This window comes from Macaca fascicularis, chromosome 14, assembly GCF_037993035.2.
Source record: "Macaca fascicularis isolate 582-1 chromosome 14, T2T-MFA8v1.1".
Taxonomy (NCBI): domain Eukaryota; kingdom Metazoa; phylum Chordata; class Mammalia; order Primates; family Cercopithecidae; genus Macaca; species Macaca fascicularis.
Genome location: NC_088388.1, coordinates 122,675,066 through 122,688,973, shown reverse-complemented (window position 1 = coordinate 122,688,973; position 13,908 = coordinate 122,675,066). Strand labels below are relative to the sequence as shown.

At 38.0% G+C, this 13,908-nt stretch overlaps 1 protein-coding gene across 1 annotated transcript; it reads right to left on the bottom strand.

Annotated features, from left to right (window-relative positions):
* Positions 1–5,485: 5,485 nt before the first annotated feature.
* Positions 5,486–6,760, bottom strand: LOC102118380 (olfactory receptor 10G9). Its single transcript, XM_065529750.2, has one exon. The coding sequence runs from the start codon at positions 6,527–6,529 to the stop codon at positions 5,594–5,596; it is 936 nt and encodes a 311-aa protein (XP_065385822.1). The 5' UTR covers positions 6,530–6,760; the 3' UTR covers positions 5,486–5,593.
* Between the last annotated feature and the right edge of the window lie 7,148 nt (positions 6,761–13,908).

The following is a 13,908-nucleotide window of genomic DNA, read 5'->3' as shown; positions in this document are numbered from 1 at the left end:
ACGTGGAAACTGCATCAACCAGGTAGATAATTCTGGAGTTATCGTGGACTTTGCTTGTTACAAAGCTTCCTTTATAAACCAATAAAGTGATTTCCTAGTCTCTCTCTCTGTCTCACATATGCACACACAGAGACACATGTGGAAGAAATTAGGAGAAACACATTGTCTTATATTTCGATAGGTGTATAAATTACCACAAACTTAACTGGCATAAAACATGCAAATGTATTGTATCGCCCAGGTCAGCTGGGCCCTCTGTTTAGCTCTCATCAGGTTTTAATCAACATATCACCAAGGGCTGCAATCTCATCTGGGGCTGGGGATCATTCTCCAAGCTTCTTGTGGTTGTTGGCACAATTCAGTTTCTTGCAGTTTAGGACTCAGATCACAGTTTTCTTGCTGTTTGTTGGCAGGACATATAACTCTCGACTTACTGACGTCACTCAAGGTCCAAGAAAGTCCTAGCTACTTGGCCTTCTTAAAACACCACAGGTGTCTTCTTCAAAACCAATGAGATAAACTCTCTCCAGTTTGCTATGACAAACTATTACATAATGTTATGTAATGCAGTCACAGGGGTGATATTCCATCGTATTAACAGGTCCCAGGCATACTCAAAGGATGGTTATTAAACAGAAAGTATATACTAGAGGGCAGGAATCTTGAAGGCTACTGCAAATTCTACCTACCACATTCAGTTTTGCTTCCTTGCTCATGGGAAAACTTAAAAAAAAAAAAAACAAAAAACAAAACAAAAAAAAAACACCAAGAATTTAATTGCTAGTGGCTGGGAATATTTGAAAACTGAACAGTACAGCTAAATCATTTTCTAGTTTCCTCGTATGTTATTTGACATTACTAACATCACCTACCTCACTGAGAAGTTATAAGCATTAAATAAGATGATACATACAAAGTACTAAGTACTGTGACTGGCAGGAAATAACTGCTCAGTAAATGACAGTGAGTCTTACCATATTGTGCCTTGCAGCAGTATTACAGAATTTCCAGTTTTGATCTTAGGGAGAAAGAGAGTACATATATTCTTTTAGTGTTTTCAGAGAGTCCTTCTGAATCTAAGAGCAAGGTCTTTGTGGACGATTTTATGCCTGATACTGTTACTAATGTCCTCACTACTGCCTGCCCTTAAAGGGCTCCTCTCAGAGCAGGTAAGAATCTCAGCGCAACTCCATAATGGGATTCCCACGACCTCCCAAATGATCCAGAGAGCACCAAGCCTCATGCATGACTGCCGCCTGCCCCCATTTCTGTTACCCTAGAACACTTCCTATGCGGTTCTGAGAACATGGCATTCATACATGCTCTGCCGAACACAATCTACTGGGTAGGGGCCAGCTGTCTTTCATACTTCTTCTACCCTAGGTTTCTAAATATACTCTAATATTGGCTTTGTTAGATATTATGTGTTGCCTCCACCATCTTCCTTTACTCCTCATTCTCATACACCCAGGTGATGAATGATCTCACAAGGAAGACAGTTCCATCAAGTCTGTGCCTCTTAATTAAGATCTAGAACCTGAGACAGGAAAAATGGGACCAATGCAAGAAGAGGGGCCTATGTCACCTTGATGTCAAGAGAAGCTGGGATTCTGTGTAATGGAAATTGGGGCCAAAATAAGGTTCTTTGCTTAATACTAATATTAATACAAAATGTTGTCTTAGTTCAGGATTCTTACTAATTGTTCAGTGGGCAGACACTATGAAACTTGTTCACCAGTGTGAGAAGAGCCGTGATCTCTGCTCTTCAGAAATCCCAGAGAAGATACCTCCAGGGAATGTGGCTTAAGCTACTTCAAACAAAAGTTTTTGAAATATGTAAATAAATAGCAGAAAGGAGATTACTGCAGTCACCAATATGGATATCAGAACTTTTAAAATAGAACCAAGATACTCTGAAATTTCTACTGCACCAGGAGGAACAATTCCCAGAATAGCTTCATGATCAGATTTGATGAAATGTGAAAATCCTCATCCAATGAAGTCCAAGGTAGCCTGAGACCTAAAGCAAGAGTCTCAATCTGCAGGGTCAATGTTTGAGCTGCATATTAGCATATAGAAGTATACATAGCAACTTTGTCTCTATATGTATCCCATCAATTACTATCTTTCTATGTACCTAACTGATTTTATAACAAAGTCTTAACAATTCTCGAGTATCTTAGGTCTGAATGGAAGTTTGAGATAAAGTAAAGAAGAAAAGCAGGAGAAAATAAGTTAAATCTACATTTCTAAGAACTCATCTTACAGTATGTGATTCATTTCAATAGTAAAACTCATCTGAGTTTTTGCCTCAATTTGTCACTTTCCACGTGCTGTGTACAGGTGCTAAGTTTGCAAGATACCACTCAAAGAACAGATACAGTGTTAAGGAGGAGTGGTCTTTTTCTATTTAGGGACCAAACTAGTTAAAGTGCAGGGAATGGAAATGAATATGGGTAGAAACTTAGGTTGATTTATGCCTCAGAGGATAGGATTCCTCTTCAGCTTTTAGGTTCCCTTGATGTGTACAAAACCAACAGGAAGAGATCAATGAAAGGTTCTTCATAAGCATGCATGCATTTCCTTAGAGTTTTTTATTTAGCCTCCTGAGACGAGCCCATGTCTTCCTGGAACCAATATTTGTACCTTAGAGGAAATAACTGACTTACCCTTTTCTCTCACCAGTGACTGAGAGACACTCACAACTGCTTGCTCTCAATTCAGAATTTTCCATAATCTATAATGGTCCTCACTTGTTGGCGCTCTCCACCTCAGCATCACTCACTCACTCACTGTCTATGGTGGTTTTAATCATCCAAATTCCCCAGCTTTTTCTGTTGTTTACAGTTTCAGGGTGGCTTTTCCCCAGAGATCTACCTATCTAACATAACTATATCCCAATTGTATAAATAATCATTAGATATTATTGCTGTCATAATTTTCATTGCTTTCACAAGCATGAGTAAACAATTTTTATATTTCATGCTTACGTCTCCTTTTGTAAATTAACTTTTTAGAATCTTTATTCATTGTTTTTTTTGTGGTAATAGTCTTTATCTTACTGACTTATCTGAAGTTTTACAAATTGAAAGCACTATTTGTTTTTTATTGTAAGGTAAAATGTACTTTGAAGTTTATCATCACTTAAATACTTTTTAAGTTTGCATAGATATTTTTACTGTTCTAGGAAATTTTATAAATTGATTCTAGTATGTTTTCTGATATTGGTATTTTGCTTTAAAGGAATGTTCTTGGTCAAGTGCGGTGGCTCACGCCTGTAATCCCAGTACATTTGGAGCCAAGGCAGGTGGATCGCTTAAGCCCAGGAGTTGGAGACCAGCATGGGCAACATGGTGAAACCCTGTCTCTACAAAAACTACACAAATTAACCAAGTATGGTGGTGGGTGCCTGTAGTCCCAGCTACTCAGGAGTCTGAGGTGGGAGGATCACTTGAGCCTGGGAGGCCAAGGTTGCAGTGAGTTGAGGTGACACCACAGCACTCCAGCCTGCACAACAGAGTCAGACCCTGTCAAAATAAAAAATAAAAATAAAAAAATGGAGACCATTTTCTTATACACAAGTTTATCAGTATTCACTTATGTAATATTTAATGTTTTAAGTTTTTTCCTTCATTTAAATCTTTACTTCATCTAAAATTAATTTTACTTTATATGTGACATAAGGATGTTTTTATTTTCTATATAATTTGGGATTATAGCTGTAATTACGTCATTAACTGAAATTTTTTTTTAAGGAATTTGGTTTAAGTTCCCAATTATTTTTGTATTCTCTTTTACACTCTATATATTAACCTCTAGTTTTATTATATTATCATCAAAGAAAATGAGTGGCAAAATTTCTATTTCAAAATGTAATAACTTTAGTCTCATGTATTATTTTTGTGATTAGCTTCCTCTGTTTGTTTCTTTTCTTTAAGAATATGTTTTTAATTACTTTTTTTCCAAGAGGGTTTTGCACTCCTATAAAATCTCTTACATAAATAAGTGTCAGACAGTCCACCACATTCATATCTCCTATCTACTATAATTGAGTCTTTTATGTGTCTAGTATGACACAGGGTCAAGACTAATTTTTTTATTCTGAATACTCAGATACCTGAACATAATTTATTGAAGAAAGCAATCTTGCTTTATTGCTCGGCAGTGTTATCTTCGTCATACAAATATGTATCAGTCTATTTCTGTATGCTGTATTACAATTTTCTATTTGTCTAACCCCGTACAAATACGACACTCCTGAGATACCGTAGCTTTGTCACAAGTTTTGATAACTAGTGTTGTCAATATTTCAGTTAAGTTTTATGTCTTCAAGATAATATTGACCATTTTGGGACTTATTCAATCCACACTTTAGGATCCACACGTCCATTGCTGTAAAATCAAATGCTGGGATTTTACTTGGAATAGTATTGAATGTATAGATCTATTTGAATAGAATTGGAATTTTAAAAATATGAGTCTCTGTGTGCCCGTTGTAATCTTAAATTCGTTCAGGAAATGTTATATTTATCTGAAAATATTTTATTTCTATTGTCGTGGTCTTACACATGTTACTTAAAATTAAATTCAGCTCTGGGTTTCTCATCCTTAGCACTATCAACATTTTGGCCATGATAAGCTTTGTTGTGAGGGTCTCTCCTGTGCACTGTGGAATGTTTAATACCCCTGACCTCTAGTCACTAGATGCCAGCGCCTGTGACAAGGAAGAATATTTCCAGACATTACCAAATGTACTGGGGGACAAAACAGCCCCAAGTGATCTAGATATTTAAGAGATTTAATGTTTTATATTGAATCTTAACAAACATTAAAAAATGGGTGTTTGTGATAAGTACATAAACTATTGTATATGTAGCTGTAGATCATACATTATCATTGCTGGATGATAATCTATTCTGTGAACACACAATTTCTATTTGATTCACTGATAATATTTAAATATTAATAGCTTGCTATTTTTGCCCATTAAAAATAGTGTTTCTAGAAATGTTTTCAGATACATATATGTAAATAGACAGATACATATGCACACATAAATATGTGAAAACCTGTATGTTCAATAGGCTAAATGTTGCATACTTTCTTTTGTATACATGTTTGGATTTGTATATACAAATACATTAAAACCAAAAAGAAATTTGAACAGCTACAACCACAATTAGAAAAATGACCTCAAATATTTGTTGCTATTTTTGAACAATGTCTCCATAATGGTAAATTGTTAAGTTTGTGTGCACAAGAAATCAAACAAAACACAAAAGCTTTTTATCAAGTTGTAAACACGAATGACTCGACCATCTATCTTGGAGATTCGATTAAAATATTTTTTTAAATTAATATGAACCTATTGATGAGAAATGAATAAATAAATCAGAATATAAGCATATTCCTCATAAATACAAGTCTAGCTGTGATGTTAAAACTCTCTTAGAAAATTTGGGGAAGAATTATAACTGTGCAGGTGTTTTGGAATAATGTTTAACACTGAGAACTATACATATAATCAATTTCACATGAATAACTAAATTATATTACTATTTTAAAACAAACTAGTGTATCTACTTCCTAGTATCTATTCTTCCTGAGAATATGCTACTTTGTCTCTCAGTTTCAACACAGCTTTCTTCACTTCCTTGATCCTCAGGGTGTACACTACAGGGTTGAGAAGTGGTGTTAGCACAGTGTAGAAAACGGCCACAACTCCATCCATGACGTCCCTGGAACCTGGTCTCAGGTAAATGACAACACAGGGAACAAAAAAGCAAAGGACCACGATACAGTGGGAGGCACAGGTCTGAAAGGCTCTGAGTCTCCCCTCTGAGGTGCGGATCCGCAGGATGGAACAGACAAGGGACACATAGGACAGCACTATCAGGAGAAAGCAGCCCAAGGCCACTACCCCAATGTTCACAAAGATGACCATCTCATTGGCTGAGGTGTCTGCACAGGCCAGTTTCAGGATGGGCGGTGCGTCACAGAAGTAGTGCTGGATCCATTTGGGTCCACAGTAGGGCAAATGGAAAGTCAATATGGTCTGGACAGCAGAGTGCAGGGAGCCACTGAGCCAAGTGCTGGTGGCCAAGAGGGCACACCTGCTCCCACTCATCATGCGGGTGTACCTGAGCGGGTAACTGATGGCCAGGTAGCGATCATAGGACATGACCGTGTAGAGGAAACACTCGGTGCTCCCCAGGAAGTGGAAAAAGTAGAGTTGAGCCACACAGCTGTGGAAGGAGATAGTCCTCCCGCTTGGAGACACCAAGGTCATCAGCATTTTGGGCACCGTGACAGTGGAGAACCACATGTCAATGAAGGACAGGTTGGTGAGGAAGGAGTACATGGGGGTGTGGAGGTGAGAATCCACCCTGATCACCAGCAGGATGAGGAGGTTCCCCAGCACAGTGAGCACATAAACCACCAGGAAGATTCCAAAGAGTGGGGCGTCCAGCGCTGGGGCATGGGGAAGGCCCATGAGGATGAACTCAGTCACGAGGCTGGTGTTAGACATTTCTCCTCACCCTTGGTCTCTCACCCTTTGGGGATATAAAGAGCACCCAGCATTTACCAATTAATTGATAACTGAGAATCCATTCTCTATGTGAACACCAGGTAGATAATTTGGAGTTTTCCTGGACTTTGCTTTTTACAAAGCTTCCTTCATAAAGCTAATGAAGTGATTTCCTAGTTTCTCTCTCTCTCTCTCTCTCTCTCTCTCTTTCTCTCTCTCTCTCTCTCTCTCTTTCTCTCTCTCTCTCTCTCTGTGTGTGTGTATGTGTGTGTCACATGTCACACACACGTCACACACACATACACACAGAGAGAGAGAGACACGTGCAGAATAAATTAGAAGAAACACATTGTCTAGATTTCAATGGGTGTATAAATTACCACAAACTTACTGGCATAAAACATGCAAATTTATTGTCTCACCTTCTCTGTGGGTCAGGGTCAGGTCAGCTGGGTTCCTCGTTCAGGGTCTCACCAGGTTTTAATCAACGTATCACCAGGGGCTGCAATCTCATCTGAGTCTGGGGATCATCTTCCAACCTTAAGGGGGTTGTGTGCATGATTCAATTCCTTGTAGTTTTAGGCCTGAGGTCCCAGTTTTCTTGCTGTTTGTTGGCAGGACATATCACTGTCAGCTTATAGTGGTCACCCTAGGTCCTAGAAAGTCCTAGCTACTTGGTCTTCTTAGAACACGACAGGCTACTTCTTTGAAACCAACAAGATAAACTCTCTCCAGTTTGCTATAACAAAATGTTATATAATGTTATGTAATGCAGTCAAAGGGGTGATATCTCATCTTATTAACAGGTCCCAGGCATACTCAAAAAAGGTTATTAAATAGAAAGTGTATACCAATGGGCAAGAGTCTTGAAGGCTGCTTGGAATTCTACCCACCACATTCTATTTTTGCTGCTTGCTCATGGGAAAACTTAAAAAAAAAAAAAACACGAAGAATTTAATCATTAGTAGCAAGGAATATTTGAAAACTGAACAGTACAAGTAAATCATTTTCTAGTTTCCTCTTATGTTATTTGGCATTACTAACATCACCTGCCTCACTGAGAAATTATAAGCATTAAATAAGATGATACATTTAAAGCACGAAGTACTGTGACTGGCAGGTAATAACTGCTCAATAAATGACAGTGAGTCTTACCACATTGTGCCTTGCGGCAGTATTACAGAATTGCTGTTTTTGATCTTAGAGAGAAAGAGAGTACATATATTCTTTTAGTGTTTTCAGAGCATCCTTCTGAATCTAAGAGCTAGGTCTTCTTGTACTATCGTATGCCTGATACTGTTATTGATGTCCTCACTGCTGCCTGCTTTTAAAGGGCTTCTCCTAGGTCTCTCAGAGCAGGTAAGAATCTCAGCATAACTCTGTAGTGGGATTCCCACATCCTCCCACCTCCCAAATGATCCAGAGAGCACCAAGCTTCATGCATGACTTTCCCCACCCCCATTTCTGTTACCCTAGAACACTTCCTATGTGATTCTGAGAACATGGCATTCATATGTGCGCTCCCAAACACAACCTACTGGGTAGGTGCCAGCTGTCTTGCGTACTCCTCCTACCCTAGGTTTCTAAATATATTCCAACATTAACTTTGTCAGATATCACATGTTGGCCCCCCACCATCTTCCTCTACTCCTCATTCTCACAAATCCAGGTAATGAATGATCTCACAAAAGAAGACCATTCCATCAAGTCTGTGCCTCTTAATTAAGACCTAGAACATGAGACAGGAAAAAATGGGACCAATGCAAGAAGAGGGGCCTATGTCACCTTGATGTCAAGAGAAGCTGGGATTCTGTATAATGGAAATTGAGGCAGAAGTAAAATTTTTTACTTCATACAAAATGTTGTATTAGTTCAGGATTCTTACTGATTGTTCAGTAGGAGAACACTATGAAACTTGTTCATCAATATAAGAGAAACTATAGTCTCTGCTCTTCTCAAAGCCCAGAGGAAATACCTCCAGGGAATATGGCTTAAGCTACATTAAAATAAGGTTTGTCAAATTTGTAAATAAATAGCAGAAAGGAGGCTCCTGTAATCACCAGCATGCATATCAGAACTTTTAAAATGGAACCAGCATTACTTTGAAATTTCTACTGTACCAAGAGGACCAATCTGCAGCAGAGCTTCATGATCGGTTTTGATGGAATGTGAAAATGCTCATCCCATGAAGTCTAACGTAGCCTGAGATCTAAAGCAAGAGTTTCAATCCACAGGGTCAATGTTTGACTTGAATATTGGTGTATAGTAGTATATGTAGTGACTTTGTCTCTATCCATCTGTCTCTCTAACTATCTTACTGATTTTATAACAAAGTCTTAACAATTCTCTAATTGTCTGAATGGAAGTTTGAGATAAAAGAGGGAAAGCGAGAAAATAAGTTAAATCTACATTTCTAAGAACTCACCTTATAGTATGTGATTCATTTCAATAGTAAAACTCATCTGAGTTTTTGCCCCAGTTTGTCACTTTCCATATGCTGGGTACAGGTGCCAAGTTTGCAAGATACCACTCAAAGAACAGATACATGGTGTTAAGAAAGAGTGGTCCCTTTCTATTCAAGGACCAAACTCGTGGAAGTGCAGGGAATGCAAATGAACATGGGTAGGAACTTAACTTGATTTATGTCTCAGAAGATGGAATTGCTCTTGGGATTTTGAGTTCCCTTGATGAGCACAAAACAACAGGAAGAGACCGATGGAAAGTTCCTCAGAAGCATGCATGCATTTCCTTAGTGCTTCTTATTTGAACCCTCCTGAGAAGAGCCCAGCGTCTTTCTGGAACCCATATTTATACATATGAAGAAAGAAGGAGGACTGACTTATTCTTTTCCCTCACCAGTAATTGAGAGACACTCCCAACTGCTCACTCTCAACTCAAAATTTTCCATGATCCATAACGATCCTGGAAAATTTGTTGGTGCTCTCCAGTTCAGCCTCACTGTCTCATTCACCATCTTTGCATGGTGGTTCAAAAGATCCAAATTCCCGAACTTTTTCTGTTGTTTACAGTTCCAGGGTGGCTTTTCCCCAGAGATCTACCTACCTAACATAATTATATCCCAATTGTGTAGTAATCATGAGATATTATAGCTGTCATAATTTTCATTGCTTTTACAAGCCTGAATAAACACTTTTGATATTTCATGTGCACATCTCCTTTTGAAGATTAACTTTTTAGAATCTTTATTCGTTGCTTTTTTTGTGGTAATAGTTTTTATCTTATTGATTTATCTGAAGTTTTACAAATTGAAAACATTAATTTGTGTTTCACTGTAAGGTAAAATGTACTTTCAAATTTATCACCATTTAAATATTTTTAAATTTGTATAGATATGTTTACTGTTCTAGGAAATTTTATAAATTAATTTACTATGTTTTCTGATGTCAGCATTTTAGTAGGATTTTATTGGCCAATCTTGGTGGCTCACACCTATAATCCCAGCACTTTGGGAGGCCAAGGCAGGCAGATCACTTGAGCCCATGAGTTGGAGACCAACCTGGGCTCCAACATGGTGAAACCCTGTCTCTACAAAAAAATACAAAAATTAGCTAGCCATGGTGGTGAGTGACTATAGACCCAGCTACTCAGGAGGCTGAGGTGGGAGGATCACTGGAGCCTAAGAGACCAAGGTTACAGTGAGCCGAGATGGTGCTACAGCACTCCAGCCTGAGCAACAGAGCCAGACCCTATCTCAAAAACAAACAAGCAAACAAACAAAAAACAAAACCGTCGTCTTGCACACAGGTTTATCAGTTTTCACTTACGTAATATTTAGTGCTTTAAGGTTTTTTTCCTTCATTTAAATCTTTACTTCATCTGAAATTAATTTTACTTTATGGGTGACATAAGGATGTTTTTATTTTCTATATAATTTGAGATTGTAGTTGTAATTACCTCATTAACTGAAGTGAGTTTCTTCTTAAAAAATGAGGTTTACGTTCCCAATTACGTTTGTATTCTCTGTTATACTTTGCTTATTAACCTCTAGTTTTATTATATTATCAACACAGAAAATGAGTGGCAAAATTTCGATTTTAAAATGTAATGACTTTAGTCTCATGTATTATTTTTATGGTTGGCTTCCTCTGTTTGTTTATTTTATTTAATTTTTTTTTGCCAAAAATGCATATCATCACTGGTCATTAGAGAAATGCAAATCAAAACCACAATGAGATACCATCTCATGCCAGCTAGAATGGCAATCATTAAAAAGTCAGGAAACAACAGATGCTGGAGAGGATGTGGAGAAATAGGAATGCTTTTATAGTTGGTGGGAGTGTAAATTAGTTCAACCATTGTGGAAGACAGTGTGGTGATTCCTCAAGGATCTAGAACTAGAAACACCATTTGACCCAGCAATCCCATTACTGGGTATATACCCAAAGGGTTATAAATCCTGCTACTATAAAGACACATGCACACATATGTTTATTGCAGCATTGTTCACAATAGTAAAGACTTGGAACCAACCCAAATTTCCATCAATGATAGACTGGATAAAGAAAATGTGGCACATATACATCATGGAATACTATGCAGCCATAAAAAAGGATGAGTTGATGTTCTTTGTAGGGACATGGATGAAACTGGAAACTATCATCCTCAGCAAAGTAACACAAGAAGAGAAAACCAAACACCGCATGTTCTCACTCATAAGTGGGAGTTGAACAATGAGAACATATGGACACAGGGAGGGGAACATCACACACCAGGACCTTTGCGGGGTGGAGGGCTAGGGGAGGGATGGCATTAGGAGAAATACCTAATGTAACCAGCAAGTTGATGGGTGCAGCAAACCAACATGGCACATGTATACCTATGTAACAAACCTGCACGTCATGCACATGTACACCAGAACTTAAAATACAACAATAAAAAATAAATTTAAAATATATTTTTAAATTAATTTTTTTCCAAGAAGATTTTACATTACTAAAAAGTCTCTTACCTAAACAAATGTCGTACAGTTCACCACATTTATATCTCCTATCTACTATAATTGAGTTTTTTATGTGTATAGTATGAAATAGGATCTTAACAAACATAAAAAAATGCATGCAAATATATAAAGTGCATAAACCATTACATATGTAGTGGTAGATCATTCATTATCATTGCTGGATAGTAATCTATTCTGTGAATAACAATTTCTGGCCAGAACTTCCAACACTATGTTGAATAGGAGTGGTGAGAGAGGGCATCCCTGTCTTGTGCCAGTTTTCAAGGGGAATGCTTCCAGTTTTTGTCCATTCAGTATGATATTGGCTGTGGGTTTGCCATAAATAGCTCTTATTATTTTGAGATATGTTCCATCAATGCTGAATTTATTGAGAGTTTTTAGCATGAAGGGCTGTTGAATTTTGTCAAAGGCCTTTTCTGCATCTATTGAGATAATCATGTGGTTTTTGTCTCTGGTTCTGTTTATATGCTGGATTACATTTATTGATTTGCATATCTTGAACCAGCATTGCATCCCAGGGATGAGGCCCACTTGATCATGGTGGATAAGATTTTTGATGTGCTGCTGGATTCGGTTTGCCAGTATTTTATTGAGGATTTTTGCATTGATATTCATCAAGTATATTGGTCTAAAATTCTCTTTTTTTTGTTGTGTCTCTGCCAGGCTTTGGGATCAGGATGATGTTGGCTTCATAAAATGAGTTACGGAGGATTCCCTCTTTTTCTGTTGATTGGAATAATTTCAGAAGGAATGGTACCAGCTCCTCCTTGTACCTCTGGTAGAATTCGGCTGTGAATTTGTCAGGTCCTGGACTTTTTTTGGTTGGTAGGCTATTAATTATTGCCTCAATTTCAGAGCCTTTTATTGGTCTATTCAGGGATTCAACTTCTTCCTGGTTTAGTCTTGGGAGAGTGTATATGTCCAGAAATTTATCCATTTCTTCTAGGTTTTCTGGTTTATTTGTGTAGAGGTGTTTATAGTATTATCTGATGGTAGTTTGTATTTCTATGGGGTTGGTGGTGATATCCCCTTTATCATTTTTTATTGCAACATACCCCCTGTTCTAAAGCTCGCCTGTACAGGCAGCACCATTAATGAGGTAGTCATGCTTGCCAACATTGGCATCGTGGCTGCAGGCTGCCTGATCCTCATCATTATTTCCTACGTCTTCATCGCGGCAGCTGTGTTGCCCATCTGCACAGCCCAGGGTGGGCAGCGGGCCTTCTCCACCTGCACTGCCCACCTCACTGTGGTGCTCCTGTACTACGTGCCACCTGTCTGTATCTACCTGCAGCCTCACTCCAGTGAGGCAGGAGCTGGGGCCCCTGCGATCTTCTACACAATCATAACTCCAATGCTCAACCCATTCATTTACACTTTGCGGAACAAGGAGGTGAAGCATGCTCTGCATAGGCTTTTGTGCAGCAACTTCTGAGAGTCTACAGCAGGTAGCCCACCCCCATAGTCTGTGCTATCAAAACTCACAATTTGCCTGCCAGGAAAGCAGCTATTCACATCTCAAAATGAGTAGGGAAAATCATTCAGGTGGAAATCAGAATAACTGAGTTGCAACTCAGCCACACACTTGCCCCCGGCTTTGGCCAAATGGTCTACCTCACTCTCCCCATCACAAACACTTCATCTAGAAAATGGGAAGACTGGTTTAGATGATGTCTAGAGTCTCTCCAAAATCTAAGTTCTATGACTCAGAGGTATGTGAAATGCTGTTCATATCCTCATTTGTATTAATAAATGATTGTTTTATTTTTTATGAAATAACTTTATTAAATGCATAAAACATATTAAAGAATACTGTAAACAAAAGTATAAAATACAATGAAAGGAACCTTTGTATATGTATTTCCCAGCAAGAAGAAACCACATTTTTTAAAACGATAAAATACAAGGAGAAAAGTGACTTATCCAAGGTAACTTAGAAAGTGACATGATCTTTATTCTCCCACTCAAGGTAGTATATAATTAAGGCCACACTGAGAGATAGAAATAACATGGGCTTTGGTGTCAATTGAACCTACCAGTATTCTAATCCGGATCCAACCAGTCCTAGCTGTAGAATTTTGCACAAATGTCATAATTGGAGTTTTAGTCTCCACTTTTAAGAGTAAGATTTAAAATAATTGCTTTGTAAGAATGAGGTCTAAATAAAATAATTATATTAAGTGTCAGGTAAAATAGGTGCTCCAGTTTCTTACTAAGCCGGCTGAAGAAATCAAAGAGAGCTTATCATACAAGCTAAGATTCAAATTGTTTCTGAAGGATTAGCAAGGTTTTAATACCTTAATTGAATTTATAGGGCAACTATGAAAGAAAGGGCATTTCTAGACTCCAAAATTATAAAAGATAACTCAAGGTTTTAGTTATAGCAACTTAGCATACA

Excerpts from the sequence above, each read along its gene's own strand:
- LOC102118380 (XM_065529750.2), bottom strand. The coding sequence starts at position 6,529 with ATGTCTAACACCAGCCTCGTGACTGAGTTCATCCTCATGGGCCTTCCC.